At 42.8% G+C, this 20,734-nt stretch overlaps 1 protein-coding gene across 1 annotated transcript; it reads left to right on the top strand.

Annotated features, from left to right (window-relative positions):
• The first annotated feature begins 214 nt into the window (after positions 1 to 214).
• LOC112141439 (V-type proton ATPase subunit C 1-A) lies at positions 215 to 20,263 on the top strand. The gene is made up of 6 exons (XM_024264574.2): positions 215 to 533; positions 795 to 964; positions 1,404 to 1,471; positions 15,199 to 15,284; positions 19,563 to 19,625; positions 19,748 to 20,263. The coding sequence occupies exons 2-6, from the start codon at positions 836 to 838 to the stop codon at positions 19,855 to 19,857; spliced, it is 456 nt and encodes a 151-aa protein (XP_024120342.2). The 5' UTR covers positions 215 to 533; positions 795 to 835; the 3' UTR covers positions 19,858 to 20,263.
• The last annotated feature ends 471 nt before the right edge of the window (positions 20,264 to 20,734 follow it).

Here is a 20,734-nt window from a genome sequence, read left to right as displayed (position 1 = left end):
TAAACAAGGAAAGAAACAAACAAACAAAAGTTGAAAACAGCCGCAGCCAGCGTGCTGTGCCTCCCCCCAACACACACACATCAAAGGTTCACAGTGTTTGACAGTTTCACCTGAGCATGCTCTCAAGTGGAAGGGATTTGACTTCCAAGTAGCACACTCTCTAGCTTACGCCAGATGGTTGCCATAGAAACAATTCTTCAGACCATTGACTGAATAGTTAGTATGCATTAACTCCCCCTCCAAACTATATCTCCTATGTGACAGTGCTATCATAATTCTATCTGTAAAAGGACAACACAAAATGATACCAGGAACAGTCCATTACAATTGATTTGGAAAAGAAAACAAGTCAGCCATTTCAGCAAAGCTGTGTTTGCAAGGGTCACATTTCCTGGAGTGAAAGCTTCTTGTTACATATGAGCCAGATGGCTTCAGCAGGGCTGCTTGTCTGATATCAGTCATTCCTAACTGAAACTGCAAGACTAACTGAAACACTCACTAAGGAATTAGAAGGTCATAAAGACGATGCAAAGGTAATGGACAACACAGGCTTTCTATTATGTTCTAGATAAGAAAAATGCTTTTAGTTGATTTTTAATTCATTTATCTGTTAATCATTTTGTGCATTTTCATCCAAGTAATATATTTTTTTTTCTGGTAAAATTAGTTTTAAAATTTGTTTTACAATTTTCATAATTTAAATATTTCAAATGGCTTTATTGGTTAAAATAATTTAAATAATTTGCAAATGTGTTTCCTGATTTTCACTGTGCCAATGTCTGTTTTTATGGAAGGGACTTTTGACTGAAAGTGTCTTTGTGAAGTACCAGATGTCATGACAGACCTTTGGTTGATTTCTGTCCCTTTGGACAAGACCACATCAGCTAGTGTAGAGAAACTCAAGCATACCATCACCAAAACCCAGGTGGCCTCGTACTGGAACTTTTCCATTCCAGATCTCAAGGTGAGGTTCAAAACTTGTTCAGGAAGGAGCATGAAGATGTAAATATAATGTTGAAGTGTTAAAGATAAGGAGCTGCCCTTTATCATTTGGATGACACGAAACATATCTGTACTCCTTTCATTAAATTGGTCCAGTAAAGTAACGCTAACTATAATGAAGGTGTTTGGTTTCCTTCTTTGATGAAGACATCAGGACTCAGGTTTCTCTACTCAGTTTAAGCCAACATTTCCATCTGACATGTTACACTCAACATGATCATTGTCGACCTAGGCTTTTGAAACTCCATTCTTAATGTCCATCATCTGAAATGTTTCACTACATTACTGACTTAAAAAAACAAGTTCATTTTAAAAGTTAAGCAAGTTGTTCTGTTTTCTAAAAGATAAGATGTTAGATTTCTATTACATCAGATATATGATGATTTGGTCTTCGGTTGCAGGTGGGAGTCCTTGACAGTCTGCTAAGTGTGTCTGACAATCTCTCCAACCTTGATATTCTGACTGAAAGGTTAGTTCAGAGAAAGTGATTGCATGTTACAGCTTTATGTTTTTACTTGCTCTGACTTCTGTTCATCTGGATAATAACTTTGCTTTGTGCCAAATGCAAATGTGTTTTTTATTTAGAGTGGTTCTTTTAGCAGAACTGGGGCTTGACACTGCAGCATCAGTGTGACATAATTCATTTATTGTGAAGGACAGGGCTGGTGCTAGTTTGTTTTCCCTCTTGGTTTTCATTGTTGGTCAATTTGATATAGCCCAATGGGAGATTTTTTAAGTCCCACTCCAATCATGTTTTGAGTTATTGTAAAAGCATTTGCAGAGGTCTTTTAATTATTATAATGCCATTTTCAGCCAAAATCCAAATTCCAGCTGGATGGCTCAGTGGCAAAGTATTGGGTTTGAACACAGGAGCCCTGGGTTCAATTCCTGGGGTGTCCACTGATCTCCATCCAGATTGGGTCCTTAGGCAAGACCCTTGACGCTGCTGCCTAACTGGGTTCCTGTGCCCTTCAAGTACAGGGTTGTGTTAGTAAGGGCATCCGGCGTAAAAACTCTGCCAAATCACTGATGCGAAACAGTGGGTGCTGTTTCGCTGTGGCGACCCCCCCCCCCCAAAAAAATATGGGGTAAGCCAAAAGGTGAAGAAGTTTTAGCCAAAAACATGTTTTTCTGGGGAGAGTCGCAGGAGTTACTCAGAAATTTGCCTTTGAGGGGTGGTAATGTTGTTGTGGAATGAGCCTGTTTTCATTCCTTATTATCCCTATGTTTACACTCTCTGCCAGTACCTTACAGTCCCTCATGACCTCAACCTAACATTATCAGTGCAAAAAAATTGGCAAGTAATGTCAAAGCTGTCCAGATGTAGAGTTTTGAGCCAAGTGCCAACTCAGAGGGAATAACAAAAGCATACATCAATCTATTAGTCTGCAAGTGGCTGCATCAGAATGGAGCGGAGCAAGGGGCTTGTGGCCTGCCGATTGTGGATTTTACGTTACAACTACAAACTTTTTCAAACTTTCAAATAAGTATGCCCTCCATGTGAAAAATGCTACAAGAAAATGTTAAACCTAAGACATGCTGTTCATTAGACGGGAACTTTAAAATCAAGGTCTACAAAATATAACCCTTTTGATTTGATGGTTTGATTAACTGTAAAAATGGCAACAACACATTATACGATCTTTTGGGTGAATTCTAAATTCTGATTGGCTGCAGGCTGTCTATTAAGAAGTAACAACAGACACCTAAAAAAAAGTCCGGGCTACATAGTCTGAAGGTTCTACATTATTGTCCTGGCTTAAACAGCCAGAATAACAGAAACTCAGAACATAAGCTGACAGACATTATTCCACAGGTTATCACAACAGTAGAACATTTCTGTTCTTTAAATGGCTCGATGCCAGTATCTACTAAATTTTACAATGAATGTCAGAGTGTCAGTAATTTTCAAACGTTTGTTGTCTTTCTATTGGGAATAGCTTATTGGTTGATACAGAGTGACTACATGCTAATAAATATTCTTAATTAATAAAATAAATCCCCCCGTGGGATTAATAAAGTATATTGGTTGATTGATTAATATTTCTTGCAACGAACGTGCTCTAGAAAACTAGTTTTGGACTTTGATTCTTTGAAACAAACTTTTGCTTAATTATCTGGTCAAAAACAAGCAGCAAGAGGTGAACCTTCCCTCTGAAATGATCCTTTGTTTCACGTAACCCTTGTCCTTTCCTCGGCATGTTTACATTAAAAGTGTAATCACCTGCACTCTACAAGACAGAAAGCAGAACTTTTTTTAAAGGATTTTTTATCTTCACTGGTGTAAGACATGTAGCCACGAGGGGGCCCAAGCCAGGGTCTCATTGTGCCGGTCCCAAGCCCGGATAAATACAGAGGGTTGTGTCAGGAAGGGCATCCGACGTAAAATCTTGCCAAATCAAATATGCGAATCAGACCTACGAAATCCATACCGGATTGGTCGAGGCCCGGGTTAACAACGACCGCCATCTGTGCTGTTCACTGACCTGGTGCCGGTGAAAATTGGACTACTGTTGGTGGAAGAAGGAGAGGAGGAAGGCGGCTTCGTAGGGAGAGAGAGAAGAGGAAAGTCACTAGTGTTGGACTGAGAGTGGGGACTTTGAATGTTGGAACTATGACAGGAAAGGGTAGAGAGTTAGTGGACATGATGCAGAGGAGAAAGGTAGACATACTGTGTGTCCAGGAGACCAGGTGGAAAGGTAGCAAGGCTAGAAGTTTAGGAGCAGGGTTCAAGTTGTTCTATCATGGTGGAGATGGGAAGAGAAATGGAGTAGGAGTTATCCTAAAGGAGGAGTTTGTTAGGAGTGTTGTGGAGGTAAAAAGAGTGTCAGATAGAGTGATGAGTCTGAAGATAGAAATGGAGGGTGTCATGTTCAATGTTGTTAGTGGGTATGCCCCACAGGTAGGATGTGAGCTGGAAGAGAAGGAGAAGTTCTGGTTGGATCTTGATGAAGTGATGATGAGCATCCCTGGAAATGAGAGAGTTGTCATTGGTGCAGATTTCAATGGTCATGTTGGTGCAGGAAACCGAGGTGATGAGGAGGTGATGGGCAGGTTTGGTATCCAGGAGAGGAATGTAGAAGGACAGATGGTGGTTGATTTTGCAAAAAAGATGGAAATGGCGATAGTGAATACATTCTTTGAGAAGAGACAGGAACATAGAGTGACCTATAAGAGTGGAGGTAGAAGCACACAGATAGACTACATCTTGTGTAGACGGTGTAATCTGAAGGAGATCAGTGACTGTAAAGTAGTGGTTGGTGAGAGTGTTTCCAGACAGCACAGGATGGTGGTGTGTAGAATGACTCTGGTGGTGAAGAAGATGAAGAAAGAGAGGGCAAAGGCAGAGAAGAGGACAAACTGGTGGAAGCTGAAAAAAGAAGATTGTTGCATGACTTTTAAGAAACAGTTGAAACAGGCTCTGGGTGGTCAGGAGGTACTCCCAGATGACTGGATAACTACAGCTAATGTGATCAGGGAGACAGGTAGGAGTGTACTTGGTGTGTCATCAGGAAAGAGAGTTGATAAGGAGACTTGGTGGTGGAATGAGGAGGTGCAGGAGTGTATACGGAGTAAGAGACTAGCTAAGAAGAAGTGGGACACTGAGAGGACTGAGGAGAGTAGACAGGAGTACAGGGAGATGCAGCGTAAGGTGAAAGTAGAGGTGTCAAAGGCCAAACAAAGAGCTTATGATGACTTGTACGCTAGGTTGGGTAGTAAGGAGGGAGAGACTGACCTGTACAGACTAGCAAGGCAGAGAGATCGAGATGGGAAGGACATACAGCAGGTTAGGGTGATCAAGGATAGGAATGGTAATGTGGTGACAGGTGTCAGTGGTGTAATGGAAAGATGGAAAGAATACTTTGAAGAGTTGATGAATGAAGAGAATGAGAGAGAACAAAGAGTAGAAGAGGTGACGGTTGTGGAGCAGGAAGTAAGAAAGATTAGTAAAGGTGAAGTGAGAGGGGCTTTGAAGAGGATGAAGAGTGGAAAGGCTCTTGGTCCTGATGATATACCTGTGGAGGTATGGAAGTGTCTAGGAGAGATGGCAGTGGAGTTTTTGACCGGGTTGTTCAACAGGATCTTAGGTGGTGAGAAGATGCCTGAGGAATGGAGGAGAAGTGTGATGGTGCCCATTTTTAAGAATAAGGGAGATGTGCAGAGTTGTGGTAACTACAGAGGAATAAAGCTGATGAGCCATACAATGAAGGTGTGGGAAAGAGTAGTGGAAGCCAGACTAAGAGCAGAAGTGAACATTTGTGAGCAGCAGTATGGTTTCATGCCAAGAAAGAGCACTACAGATGCAACATTTGCTTTGAGGATGTTGATAGAGAAGTACAGAGAAGGTCAGAGAGAGCTCCACTGTGTCTTTGTAGATCTGGAGAAAGCTTATGACAGAGTGCCCAGAGAGGAACTATGGTATTGTATGAGGAAGTCTGGAGTGACAGAGAAGTATGTCCGAGCAGTGCAGGACATGTATGAGGGCTGTAAGACAGTGGTGAGGTGTGCTGTAGGGGTGACAGAGGAGTTCAAGGTGGAGGTGGGATTACATCAGGGATCAGCTCTGAGCCCCTTCCTGTTTGCAATGGTGATGGACAGACTGACGGATGAGGTTAGACAGGAATCACCATGGACTATGATGTTTGCAGATGATATTGTGATTTGTAGTGAGAGCAGGGAACAGGTGGAGGTGGAGTTAGAGAGGTGGAGGTTTGCCCTGGAAAGGAGAGGAATGAAGGTTAGCCGCAGTAAGACAGAGTACATGTGTGTGAATGAGAGGAACCAGAGTGGAAGAGTGAGGTTACAGGGAGAAGAGATAAAGAAGGTGGAGGAGTTTAAGTATTTAGGGTCAACAGTACAGAGTAATGGAGAGTGTGGAAAAGAAGTGAAGAGGAGAGTGCAAGCAGGTTGGAATGGGTGGAGAAAAGTGTCAGGTGTGATGTGTGACAGAAGAGTTTCAGCACAAATGAAAGGAAAGGTGTACAAGACTGTGGTGAGACCAGCCATGTTGTTTGGACTAGAAACAGTGGGACTGAAGAAAAGACAGGAAGCAGAGCTGGATGTAGCAGAGATGAAGATGCTGAGGTTCTCTTTGGGAGTGACCAGGATGGATAGGATCAGGAATGAATACATCAGAGGGACAGCACATGTTAGAGGTTTTGGAGATAAAGTCAGAGAGGCCAGACTGAGATGGTTTGGACATGTTCAGAGGAGAGACAGTGAATATATTGGTAGAAGGATGCTGAATCTAGAACTGCCAGGAAGGAGGTCTAGAGGAAGACCAAAGAGATTAAGATTAAGAAAACCTTTATTAGTCCCACAATGGGGAAATTGCAATATGCAACAGCGCAGGTACAGAAATAGGTGAGAGGATAAGAATAAAATAAAATATACATTATAATGAGCTAAGACAATGGGATACCCGTAAATTATAAAAAGAGCTAAGCAGTAAGATGCAGTATACAAAGAATAATCAGTAATATATAGCATATTGACAGTTATTGCACAATTAAGTGTAGATAGGTATGTACAGGTATATACCGCTATTGCACAGTCAAGTAGTCAATAATTAAGGGTAATAAATTGTGTTGTACAGGGATTATGGATATTGCACATTCTGATCAGAATAGTTGGTTGTACAGTCTGACAGCTTCAGGAAGGAAAGATCTCCTGAATCTCTCCTTCACACACCGAGGGTGGAGCAGCCTGCCACTGAAGCTGCTCTCCAGGGCAGACAGAGTGTTCTGCATGGGGTGGGATTCATTGTCCAGCATTGAGGTCAGTTTCTGCAGGACCCTCCTGTCACCCACCTCCTGCACTGAGTCCAGTGAGCAGCCCAGGACAGAGCTGGACTTCCTGATGACTCTGTCCAGCTTCTTCCTGTCCCTCTCTGTGATGCTGCTGTTCCAGCAGACCACACCGTACAGGATGACTGATGACACCACAGAGTCGTAGAAGGTCTTCAGGAGTGGCACTCTCACTCCAAAGGACCGCAGTTTCCTCAGGAGGTAGAGCCTGCTCTGACCCTTCCTGTACAGTGCGTCTGTGTTATGAGTCCAGTCCAGTTAGTTGTTGAGGTGAACACCCAGGTACTTGTAGGAGTCAACCTGCTCAATGTCCATTCCCTGGATGTTCACCAGTGGAGGGGTAGCAGAGTGTTTGCGGAAGTCCACCACCATATCCTTGGTTTTCCCTGCGTTGATCAGGAGGTGGTTTAGCTGACACCAGTCCACAAAGTTCTGGGTCAGTTCTCTGTACTCCAAGTCATTTTTGTCCCTGATGAGACAGACGATCGCAGTGTCGTCAGGGAACTTCTGCAGCACGCAGCCGTCAGTGTTGTGTCTGAAGTCAGCCGTGTAGAGGGTGAAGAGGAAGGGGGAAAGGACAATTCCCTGAGGGACACCTGTGCTGCAGGTGACCAGGTCTGACACACAGTTCCGGGCTCTCACAAACTGGGGGCGGTTTGTGAAGTAGGCCTGGATCCATCCTTACAGCAGATGGTCCGCCAGTCCCCTCCAGTTTGTCCTTCAGGATTGCCGGCTTGACAGTGTTGAAAGCACTGGAAAAATCAAAGAACATGATTCTCACAGTGCTGCCGGGCTTCTCCAGGTGAGAGAGAGCTTGATGTAGCAGGAAGATGACCGCATCCTCCACTCCAATGTTGGGCCTGTAGGCAAACTGCAGGGGGTCCATGGAGGGGCCCACTGTGGACCGGAGGTGTCTCAGGACCAGCCTCTCCAGTGTCTTCATCAGGTGGGATGTCAAAGCCACCGGTCTGTAGCTGCTCAGGTCTTTGGGCTGCGGTGTTTTGGGCACAGGTACCACACAGGAGGTCTTCCAGAGCTGTGGTACAACCCCCAGCTTGAGGCTCAGGTTGAAGACGTGCTCCATAACTCCACACAGTTCGTCTGCGCAGGACTTAAGGAGACTGGAGCTGATGCCATCAGGCGCAGCAGATTTCCTAGCCTTTGGACTTCCGGGTTGAGTGGACGCTGGCATGAATGTTGCTGCTGCTCACCGGTAACTTCTTCTCAGCTATTTTACGTGGTCTCACTGTGCTTTTTAATTAAGCTGTTGAAGTCAGATCTACGACACAAGACATAAATTAACTACTCTGTGTTTTGGCTTCCCCCAAACAAACAAACAATCCATCCACCTCTGGACTTCCAAACCCCGACGCGGTCTTACCTGCTTGGAGCCTCCCCGTTTCAACCTGTTTCAACTTCAAGCCATGCTCCTGTCCAAACTCCACATCTGGTCGGCTCTAACCTGGACCCTTTTGTGGCTCTTCCACTGGCCAGTGACCGGGCTAATCCAGTACTCCATCTCTGAGCTCCTCCGTCTCCGCTACCAGCACACAGCTCCTCCACCGCTGCTGCACCTCGGCGCGGATGCGCCGCTCCCGCCCCGCCGGAGGTACATCTACCGTGGCACCCGTGGGCATTTCCAGGATGACCTGTCCAAATGTGCCCGCTTCTTCTCTTCCTCTACTCCCCGACCCCCCCGCAATGCAGGACGCTCCGTGGACCACAGCGTACTCTCCAGCCTTCCCAGGTTGGTGAACACGACCGGCGCCGCTGCATCCCATAACTCTGCGTCGCTCAACTTCAGCCTTCTCAAAGTCCGCTCTCTCTCCAACAAGGGTCAGCCTATTCAGGACATCATTTTGGACCGTAAGCTTGACTTTCTTTGCTTAACAGAAACTTGGTAACATCCAAATGACTTTTCCATGTTAAATGACTCCGCCCCCTCCGGCTTTGTATACACCTGTCAACCCCGCTGCTCAGGGCGCGGAGGTGGCCTCGCAGTAATATACCGTGAGAGGTGGAAAGTCCTCCCAATTGTGCTCCCCTCACTTAGCTCTATGGAATGCACGGCTTTCACCCTTCCCGGACCCATTCCCACTGTGGTTGCAGTCGTTTACCATCCCCCAAAATCGAGCAGTGACTTTCTCGAACAAGTTGGATCCTTATTTTCCCACCTGTCATCTCTCTCTCCCAACGTCATTGTGACTGGAGATTTTAATATTCATTTGGACTCCAGCGACCTTCCCCTCACCAGAGACTTCTGCTCATGTTTGGACAGTCTAAATTTTACCCAATTTGTTCACTCCCCAACCCACACCAGGGGACACATTCTGGACTTAGTCTGTTGTTCTGGTTTATCTCCAATTAATTTTTCTGTTGATGATGTTGGTATATCTGACCATTTTTTGTTTCATTTAGTATCTCCATCTCTTTATCACTTTCTAAACCTTCACGTCTCATTTTCTCAATATCAAAAACATAGATGCTAACACTTTTTCTTCTCACATAAATCTCATTTCTCTCCCTAACTCATCAAACCCGGATGACATCGTTTCTGTTTACAATAATTCTCTTCTTGATGTTCTCAATCTCCTTGCTCCTGTTAAAACCCGCTCTGTTTCCTTCACTAAGTCCTCTCCATGGTTCACCTCCGAGCTCCGTCAAATGAAAGCCAAAGGTCGTCAATAAGAGCGGCTTTTTAGGAGAACTGGCTTGTCTATTCATAAAGAAATGTACAAAACACATATCACACAGTACAAGGACTTGGTTTCTCACACAAAAACAAACTATTTCTCCCATCTCATTTCTGAAAACAGCGGTAACCCTAAAACTCTGTTCTCCATCATGGAAAATATCTTTCTTATCCCAGATAGCCTCCCTCCTCATCTGTACTCTGATTATACCTGCAACTCTCTCCAGGCATATTTTGATGAAAAAAATAAAACAATCTACCATCATCTTCATTCCTCAGCCCAATCTGTCATCCCGCCTGACTCTTTTTCTGTGTCCAAAATATTCTCCTCTTTCCAGATCCCAGACAACAGTGAAATCAGCTCCGTCATTCAAAAATCCAAACCTTCAACTTGTCCACTAGATCCTCTCCCATCATCCCTGGTTAAATCATGTCTCTCCTCTCTCCTTCCTTTTATTTCTGCCATTATTCATTCATCTTTAACGACTGGTATTGTCCCCAACATCAGTTTTCATTGTTTCGCCGATGACACCCAGCTCTACCTATCCAGTAAGCCAGACTCTGCTCTCCCCCCTCCATCCCTCTCCTCATGCCTCTCTGAAATAAAAAACTGGTTCACTCTAAACTTTCTTAAACTCAATAGCACCAAAACAGAACTGCTTCTCATTGGCTCCAAATCCACCCTCACTAAAGCTCCAAGTTTAACTCTCCCCATCGATTCTTCCCTGGTTTCTCCATCCCCTCAAGTAAAGAGTCTGGGTGTCGTCCTTGACAGTACATTATCTTTCCACTCCCACGTCAATAGCATTACTTGGTCTGCCTATTTCCATCTTCGTAACATTAACCGTCTGCGTCTCTCACTGTTCACTCCGCCTCAATCCTAGTTCACAGTCTGGTCACTTCACGTCTAGATTATTGCAATTCACTTCTTTCGGGTCTACCAAACAAAACCCTCAATAAACTTCAACTGGTCCAGAACTCAGCTTCCCGCATTGTTTCCAGAACTCCATCATTTCACCATATCACCCCCATCCTCCAGCAACTACACTGGCTACCCATTAAATTCAGAATCCAGTTCAAACTCCTTCTCCTCACTTTTAAATCCCTTCATAACCTGGCTCCTCCCTACCTTGCTGATCTTCTCCATATCCACACTCCCTCCCGTTCTCTCCGGTCTTCTGCTTCTCTCCAGCTCACCGTACCTCCCGCCCGTCTAGTTACCATGGGGAGTCGAGCCTTCAGCCGCTCGTCTCCCAAACTTTGGAACTCTCTCCCTCCTGACCTCCGTGATATCAACTCTTTTCCTCTATTCAAATCCAGACTCAAAACTCACCTGTTTAAATCCGCCTTTTCACTTTGACCTAGTACCCAATTTTCAGTCTGTTTTTTTATTTTTATTTTTTAGTTTTCTATTGTGTTTTGCTTTTATGTGTATTATTTTACTATTTTATTGCTATTTTACTGTAAAGTGTCCTTGGGTGTTTTGAAAGGTGCTATAGATAAAATTTATTATTATTATTTGTCTTCCTCAGTTCAGTTCTCACCTGGGCTGCTGTGAAGGACAGGGGTGGGGGTCGGGGCTGAAGGAGTCCATGAGGGTGTGAAGTGGCTGGGTGGTTAGGTGAGTTGGAGGAGTGGGGGGCTGTGGGGTTGGAACAAATGCTCGGTGTTGGAGAGAGATGTGGCTGCAGGGGGGGAGGGGTGGGGTCCATGTCAAACCTATAGAAATGTAGGTTCAGGTCGTTCACCCAGTTCTGATCCCCCTCAACCTGTGAATGGGGGGTGTTGTAGTCTGAGATGTTTTTCAGGCTTCTCCCATAGACTGTAAAAATAATGGACTGAGCGAGCAATGAGGTCCCCCATTGGAAATGCATTACTTCCTCTCCTCGCGAAAGTAGGCCGCCGCTTTCACCGTCAATTCCTGAAATGGATACCGACATTTGCAACCCATCTTCAGCGATTGGTCTGAGTCATAGGTGAGTCATGGAATCTACAGGAAGTTCTGTCGCCAATCAGGAGTGAGTTTATTGCAACCGTCTGCCTCTTTCCACGCCTCGACCACGAGACCGCGGGATGTAAACAGCTTCTACTTTAATAAAGGCAGCTCGGGAGAATCGTACAAGTCTTTGTTCAAGCCTTTGAGGGAGAACCATTCCAACATTTGATTCTGTCAGCGGTCCTTTGGGATTTACTTACATTTATTCCTTTTAGTCGAGATAAAAGGAGTATTTGGGTGACGCCGCTGGAGAACTGCGCGTGTCCCCCTCGAGCGGAGCAGCAGCAGCTTGTCACTTTACAGTCTGATCAGATGCACGTGAGAAGCGCGTTCAGTGGTATTTAAAATAAATAACCATCCTAACAAGTGAACAGCTGGATCTTTTTTCTGTTTGAAAATACGACCGGGTCCTTTCAAGTGTGTCTCGCGCTCCTCAGACGGCTGCGTCTAATTCAGGCTGAAGCTGGAAAAGTTCGGCGAAGATTAAACTTTGGTTGGTGATTTTATGCGCATATGTGCAACTTATAATTTATAAGCTACAATTAAAACTGTGAAAAAAGAAAAACGAACGTTAAACAAAGAAAAAAGTCCAAAGCACATAACCTCAGAGTGAAATCTATTTCTACAGAGTAAATCCTAATCTAAAAATGTCGACAGCATGCTCCTCTTGTTGTCTCAAACTGCTGTATTGGTACATTCCATTGAGGAAAACAACAGCAGGACAATGATTGGTACATTTGTTGAATTGTAAAGTAGATGTTAAAAGGTCTTCACGGACCCATTGATGAAGTCTGCTCCTATTGGCTACCCGTCATCTGTCAATCAAACCCCCCAGACGTTCGACGTCAGACCCACAAACGCTTATTGAGCCATCTGATTGGTCAATTTATAACTCTAATAACTTGTGATAATGGAAAAAAATCTTTAAAAAAATTAGGATTAGAAAAAAGATGTTAAACAGAAAGCAGCAGAGGAAGAATGATGATTCTGAGATATAAAATGACTGAGAAATAACTGTCTGTTTCCCAATGTAAGTCAACGGGACTTTGGCCTTTTTGCAACCCAGTGGTACTTCCTATATGGAACACGGAAGTAGGGGGGCTTGCTCTGTCCAGTTATTCTTATATAGTCTATGGCTTCTCCACACCCCACTGATGTTCTGCTGCTCCAGCTGTTCCTCCATCTTCTTCCTGTAGCTGGCCTTGCCCTCCCTGATCTTCCTCCGTAGCTCCTTCTGCACAGCCCTCAGCTCCTCCTTGTTCCCTGACCTGAAAGCTCTCTTCTTCTCCTTCAGGAGAGCCTTGATGTCACGGTTAATCCACGGTTTGTTGTTTGAGAAACACCGTACCACCTTGGAGGGAACAGTGTTCTCAAAGCAGAAGTTGATGTAGTCCGTTACACAGTCTGTTATGGCGTTGATGTCCTCCCCATGAGGGTCACAGAGCTCAGACCACACAGTGGTGTTGAAACAGTCCATGAGAGCCGCCTCGCTCTCTTCAGTCCACCTCTTCACCGTGCGTGGGACCACAGGTTGTCTGTGCACAACAGGATCATACACAGTCTGCAGATGACCTAGATTGTGGTCTGCTCTTTCTGGGGGGGGGGGATGCAGAAAAAGCCTCCTTGGTGTTAGCATAAAACAGGTCCAGTGTTTTATTGTCTCTGGTGGGACAGGTTACATACTGAGTGTATGTGGATAAAACAGATGAGGGAGACGCGTAGTTAAAGTCTCCAGAGATGAGGAATAGGGCCTGTGGGTGCTGTGTCTGCAGCCTGCTGGTGACTGAGAGCAGGGCATCAGAGGCAGTGTCCGCGTTAGCAGAGGGGGGCACGTAGCATGCTATCACAATAACATGTGAGAACTCGCGTGGTAGATAGTATGGCCTTATGCTAACCGCCAACATTTCAATGTCTCTGCTGCACAGTTGCTCTTTCACAGTGCAGTGTTCGGGTTTGGACCACCTAACGTTCACAAACACAGCCAGCCCCCCTCCTTTCCTCTTACCGCTGTCTGCTGTCCTGTCGGCCCTCAGGAGGTGAAAGTTATCCGGCGAAACAGTGGAGTCCAGGATGTTCGGGGTGAGCCAGGTCTCTGAGAACATGAGGATGCTGCACTCTCTGTACTCCTGCTGATGCCGTGCTAATGCCGCCAACTCGTCCATCTTATTTGGGAGAGATCTCACGTTTCCCATGGTAATGGTTCTTCCCAGCGCGGTTTCCACCGGCGGGATCTGGTGTTTGTCGCTGGGGGCGCACCACGGTGGGGCGCGGCGAGATCAGATGATCCCGGCTGTAAACAATGCGTACGCGGTGTGCTCTGTGCATCGTTACGTGGATTGTTAAAAAGTATTTTAAAAAAGTGAAAAAAAACAGCAGAGTCTGTTGCAGTGGTACACACTGAAGTGGTATATACAAAAAAAGTTGCGTAAAGAAAGAAAAAAAAGTTGGAAAAATAGAAAATATCAACAAGAGCGCAAGAGCCGTTGCAAGCAGCAGCCGGCCTCCGCCAGCGCCAGACTAGGAGGTTTATAGATGCAGTGAATGAAGACATGAAGGTGGCTGGTGTTAGAGTGGAGGATGCTGAAGACAGGCTTAGATGAGGAAACTGATTCGCTGTGGCGACCCCTGAAGGGAAAAGCCGAAAGGAAAAGAAGAAGAAGTCTGTCTGGGAAATGATATTGTCCAAAATCCTGCCGTGAAGCTTTCAGCTGCAGCTCGATGGCTGCAGTGCGTTGAAAAAGCTGTCATTCTGGCCCCTTGTCAATCATAATTATCACAAAACTCCATTACCTGGCCAGACAGAACTGCTGGAAGGCTGAAAGTGGCGGACACATCCTTTTCCTGTTGAGACGGGCTTGCTAGATTCAGGGTTGATCTGCCTTTTTTGACAATCTCCAATTTTACTGGAAAGTCCATCCTAAAAATGACTTACACAATCAATCAGCTACTAAATCAACTTTTCTGTCTTCTTCTATTGTTATCTGCAAAACAGCAGGTAATTCAGACAAAAATCAAGTGCAGATACTGCCTACAGCCTGGAGAACAGAAGAAGTTAGCTTCTGGTAGCGCGAGCTTTGACCATCCAATCAGAGGCGATTATATCATCATCCGTCCTCATGAAGCTACAGAGACAAACTCAAATTCCGATTGGTTGAATCAACATAAGCATGTTTAATTCATGAATGGCTATGATTTAATCAGCAGTGTTTTTATGGAAACCCACCACAAAACCGGAAGTGAGGACGGAAGCACTGACTGTATGAGTGTAAGGCAGACTTTCATGAACTTAGCAACAAGTGAGAGCTAAAATCTGATTAGTTAGAAACTTTCATGTGAAAAAACACTCTGACAGCAGGACAGCTGTGAGAGAAGCAGACAGAACTGCTGGAATAGCTAAAATATAGTTTTTACAAATGTGTGTGTGTGTGTGGGGGGGGGGGTGAGTGTGTGTGTGTGAGAGAGAGAGAACATTTTTTTGTGATTTAGATTCTTTTTTAGATAATTGTAGGCCTTCACTGAGGGCTTTGCAGGCCCTGATGGTACGTCTCTGGTTTTACCTGTAGAAAGGTTAACCCTTTTCAAATTGAGGAGATGTTACTTAATTTAAAAAAATAAACTTCAGTCTTAAGTTAAAATAGATTAATTTTTTGTGAAGCATATCCTAATGTACATGATGCTTTCGTTCCATGTCACCTGCTCAGTGTGATCAAACAAACATGCCAGTGTATGAATAAAGTGATGGAGCCAACAGAAGAAGTTGTCCGTCAAAACATCTTAGTCAATGGAGGTAAGTGACAGTAAAACTTGTAAAATGTTTGTCATAAATCTGTGTATTCACAGATTCACAGATATTCATATTCATTTTTCAAATTAAAATAAAAAGCAAAAAAATGAAAAACAATTTGTTTTTTGTTTTCCAACTTAAAATCAAAAATGAAATAATAAAAAAAAAAGGAATTTATTTTTGTTTGTTTGATTTGCGTAGTAAATCGAAAATGGAGCAAATGGATAACCAAAGTTAAATTTGTTTTTTGCAATTTCGTCTGAAACATATGTCACCTGGAAGTAGTATTTTTTATTTTATTTTTTTGTTTGGGAAGTGGTTTATTGAGTACATACAAGGCGAGCGGCGGGTGCTACTGTGTTAATATGGCTAGTTTAGAAGATTGCTCAGTGCTGTTGCCCATGCAGAGATTTCAGTCACCGTACACCACCTGGGTGTTAAAAGGAGTTCAGAAATGTCGGTGAGAAGATTCTGGAGAGAAAGGTATGTGAAGGACGCACAACTTTAAGTTGTCAGTCATAGATAAGGTAAGAATGGCCTTTAAACATCTATTTATTTTATATAGGAAATGCAGGAGGGAGGGGTTACAATATGTATTTATCTATTCGACCATAATCAAAAAAATATATATAAATTAAAATTAAAAACAAAATAATCAAAGAGACATACACTTATAACAAAACTTGTTAGATTTTAGGTGGAGGAATACCAAATTGTTTGGCTAAAAGAATGCATTTTAATCTGATTTTGGTGTTTTGACTGCTTTTGAATGCATTTCTAGTATAACCTGTTTCTCCTTATTTTGCAAAGCTGAATTTTTCCTGAATAAAAGACCAAGAGTTGTTGGTGGTTTTCTTTCAGGGATTTCAGTGGAGCTTGTGTCCAGTGCTGAGGAAGCTGGGAGCATGTTTTAGCAGGAGCTGGAGTCCGTTACCGAGGTATCTTCATCTGAAGAGGATCCGTTCTCTACAGACGTGATGCAGAGCAGCAACATGGAAGGACTTTACCTGACATGACCTTTGTTGATACTAAAATTAACCACAAACATACTTGGATCCATTGCTTCCTCTAATAAATGTTACTGACAAGTATGCTTGGTAAATGCTGATTATAAATGTAACATTTAACTGAATGCATTAAGAAGCCCACAATGTAAATCCCCTAAGTGTATCTTTCTTTCTGTTGAAAGATGTATTCATGTTAAGTTTATAATAAATATACCACATTGCCATTTTCTTCATATATATTATTGCAATTCTCACGTTAGCATTCAGTTTTTAAAAGTTTGAAAATGTTTTAAGATTCAAAGCTTTTTGATGCTAGCAGCACATTCCACACCTTTGGGGGGCGACGCCAGCTACGTCACTAACATTCTGACAGTGTGGTTGGAAAAACATGAGACACAGATGATTATCGCCTGTAGGAAGAAACGGGCCTGAGGTTCTGAGCTACTTCTGGCATGTTATCACCGAACGATTAATAATGTCAAAACAGTTCCCGTATCCATCGAGTTCCTTCCTTCACATGCCCAAGTTTGAGTTAGCAATAGCTAGCTTGTCAAAGTAGGAAAGAAACATTGTCAGAAACATCCATCCATCCATCTTCTTGACCCCTTCTTCCCTTTCGGGGTCGCGGAGGTGCCGGAGCCTAACCCGGCTACTGATGGGTGAAGGCGGGGTACACCCTGGACAGGTCTCCAGTCTGTCGCAGGGCCTCAATCACACACACCCATTCACCCTCACATACACACCTAGGGACAATTTAGAGTCACCTATGAAGCATGTTTTTGGATGGTGGGAGAAACCCAGAGTCCCCGGTGAAAACCCACGCATGCACGGGGAGAACATGCAAACTCCACACAGAAAGGTCCCAGCCGGGATTCGAACCGGGGCCTTCTCGCTGTGAGGCAAGAGCGCTAACCACTGCGCCACCGTGCAGCCCTGTCAGAAACATATGGCTGAAAAAAAAATAATATAACGGATTCTTACCTGGGAAGTGACGGAAGTATTTTCGGTTATCATCTCATTAGGTCTCTGACTTTCCTTTTACAGTCACAAAACAATAACAAAGGATCGTTTCCCTTTGACGAAAGACAACTGATAGCGCGAGCAGTGGAACAGTTTTCTAAATTAAAATCCACGCAAAATACTTCTGGGTGACCCTGTGTCTCAGAAAAAAATGCAAAAAAAAAACACGTTCGTTATCCGTTTGCTCCATTTTCAATTTAATACGCAAATAATTAAAAAAAAATTTCTCGTTTTTTCATTTTGAATTTTAGGTTGAAAAACTACGGAAGAGGATTAGGGCCACTGAAAAAAAAAAAAGTCCATGAAAAATTCTGACTTTAATCTCAGAATTCTGACTATAATCTCAGAATTCTGACCTTTTTCTCAGAATTCTGAGATTAAAGTCAGAATTCTGACTTTACAGTCAAGGTTCTGACTTTAAAGTCAGAATTGCGAGAAAAAAGTCAGAACTACGGAGGCCCGTGAGCAACATTCTGCAGCTAGCTCTAGCAGCACACCGGAGTCCTGTAAACCGGAGAGAAACAAACAAAATTGTCCTCTTTACGTTTCTTTTCCCGTGCTTTAAGATGACCAGATGAGGCTACTGTGTTCATAAAGGAGCAAAAGGTGAGTAAAAAAGATTAATTTTATTGGAATTTGTAAATAAAAGCGCTAAAGACTATGCTAGCATTTCGTAAATGCTATTTCAGACTTAACACGTCTTTTAATAATGTACGTATGATGTTAAGATATCAGGGTAAACATGTGTGGCTGACAAACAGTCTCAGAGTTTTATGTTGTGCACAGAGAGTGTGTAAAATGCAGTTTTGTTTGCACGAAACCCGTTTACGTTCATCTACCGATCGTCTCATTCTGGAGATTTAAAGACGTCTTATACTTCTGAAAATACTTCGGGGCATGTTATCCAAAAGATTGTCGTGTTATTTTTTTTTTCTTAGCTAAGCGTGACTGTGTAAACAGCCACTAATCTTTATTTAGATTATCTATTTGGTTCACACCAATATTAAGCTCAGGCTTCCTCTCACGTCACATGTGACGTGACAGGAAGCCTGAGCTTAATATTGGTGTGAATCTAAATATAGAATCTAAATAAAGATGCCCCGAAGTACTTTCAGAAGTATAAGACGTCTTTAAATCTCCAGAATGAGACGATCGGTAGATGAACGTAAACAGGTTTCGTGCAAACAAAACTGCATTTCTACAGACTCTCTGTGACTCTGAGACAGTTTGTCAGTCACACATTTTTACTCTGATATCTTAACATCATACGTACATTATTAAAAGACGTGTTAAGTCTGAAATAGCATTTACGAAATGCTAGCATAGTCTTTAGTGCTTTTATTTACAAATTCCAATAAAATCTTTTTTACTCACCTTTTGCTCCTTTATGAACACAGTAGCCTCATCTGGTTAGCACGGAAAAAGAAACGTAAAGAGGACATTTTTGTTTGTTTCTCTCCGGTTAGCAGGACTCCGGTGTGCTGCTAGAGCTAGCTGCAGAATGGTGCTCACGGGCCTCCGTAGTTCTGAGTTTTTTCTCGGAATTCTGACTTTAATCTCCAAATTCTGAGATTAAAGTCAGAATTCTGAGAAAAATATGGGCTTTTTTTTCAGTGGCCCTAATCCCCTTCCGTAAAAAACAAATCGTTTGTTTGTTTTTTATATTAAATAATAAAAAAAAACAAAAGATTGATACAGGGATTGTCAGCACACATGGGTGTTGATGTCATTTGAAAATAAATTCACTTTGAAGTAGTCGCTCTTGTGAGGATAATTCCATCAATGACCTACAATAGGTGAAATCTGCAAAGTAGATGTGCAGATGTTGAAAGGCAGTAGAACTCACTCCACACTTTATACAGACAGTTGTTAACATTTTCACACATCTCTCTCTTGTTTAAACTCTTAAAGTTCAGACCTTCATAGTTAATATGTGCTGAATTATAAATGAAAAACAAAGAAGTGATCCCAATCAAAGATTTATGTAGATCTGGCAAATTGCGTGTGGTGTGGCTCTGAGAGGAGACACACAGAAGAGACTGATTGAAAAGATCAACTGCCAATCAGAACACGGAGCGCTAGGGAAAAAAGAGCATGCAAATTGCTCTGAAAACAATCAGTGAAATAGCAAGACTGCGAAAGATGAAATGCAACATAATGAGGGACCACTGCATATCACTCCACAAGTTTACAACACAAAAAAAAAAAAATGCCTGTGCTAACATGAAATCAATCTGCTTTAATTTTTTTACAGGGCCCAGCATAAATCAGAGTAACGCCCCAGCACAGCTAAAAGCTTACTTCACATCTCTCAGAGGTATTTTAACTGTTGCTACTTTGCAGTGTAGTGTTATATCTGTGTACTACCCCTACACTTCTGTCATTGTGCTGTACCAGCTGAGTATTGCAACCTTTACTTAAACACACTTTTTTTCCCAGTTAACCTGATGGAGTATGTGGCCAAGTTTCAGTGGGACAAGGCCAAGTACTCAACTGCTTTGCCTCTCTCCAGCCTGGTAGAGATTATTGGCAAGGTATACACAATATAACAAATAGGTGGGCAAAGACATGTCCACCTATTATGACTTTGACAAATCTGTTTTAATTTCATCAGCCTTTATTGATTCACGCAGGATAGATTTAGCGCAACATTACTATTAAAACTGTGGCCTGGTAAAAGGTAAGATCTTTTGAGAAATGAAGGAAGGAGGTTACAAGAACAAGAAAGGAAGTAAATATAATAATAAAGAACACAATCTAAAAATAAAGGACACCCTAAAATGTATCACACTGTGGGATAATGTGATTTATCTTTAAACTGGTCATTAAGATGGGTTTTTTGGAACTACTATAGATAATTAAAAGGTGCACAGCGTTACCCCACTTATTTCTTTAGTCACAGTTTCACGTATTTGCAGATTTTTTTTAAGTCACGTGACTCTTCCGGTTCGTCACAGAAACTCTGACAAATGGGGTAAGATAACTTTCAAAAAGAAACGTATTCATAAAGATAAATTCATATTTATAAATAAAAAGTGGTGCACAACTTTGCACAAAAAAAATATTAAGACAACAATTACAGAGTCACAGGTTTATACATCAAGTCCCAGAATATCAATTGATCAAACTGCACATATTTGTTCAAGTTCATGTATTTAACTAGAATAAAATAGAAATTTGAAGAATGTTATTGATGCCGTGACAGGAAAATGATCCTAATAGCCACAGCTGTTGAAAATTTAATAAAATAGATCAAAACCCAGTGATCTTCGACTGCATTTTGTGGTTGTCAGGCTGAAACTGCTGATTGTGTAAACATTTTAGCAGCTGATCATTTTAGACCAGGAAGTGCTGGAAAACAGCCCTAAAACAAGTATCAGACATGTCAGTCCACTCATTAGCTGGTGAGAAAAACATGTCTGTAAA

This window comes from Oryzias melastigma, unplaced genomic scaffold (assembly GCF_002922805.2).
Source record: "Oryzias melastigma strain HK-1 unplaced genomic scaffold, ASM292280v2 sc00232, whole genome shotgun sequence".
In the NCBI taxonomy this organism is placed as follows: Eukaryota; Metazoa; Chordata; class Actinopteri; order Beloniformes; family Adrianichthyidae; genus Oryzias; species Oryzias melastigma.
This window is presented reverse-complemented; position numbering and strand designations above follow the sequence as displayed.

Coding starts and splice junctions, on each gene's coding strand:
- LOC112141439 (XM_024264574.2), top strand. CDS start 836: ATGACAGACCTTTGGTTGATTTCTGTCCCTTTGGACAAGACCACATCA. Junction 965..1,403: donor TTTCCATTCCAGATCTCAAG/GTGAGGTTCAAA, acceptor CTTCGGTTGCAG/GTGGGAGTCCTTGACAGTCT. Junction 1,472..15,198: donor CTTGATATTCTGACTGAAAG/GTTAGTTCAGAG, acceptor TCACCTGCTCAG/TGTGATCAAACAAACATGCC.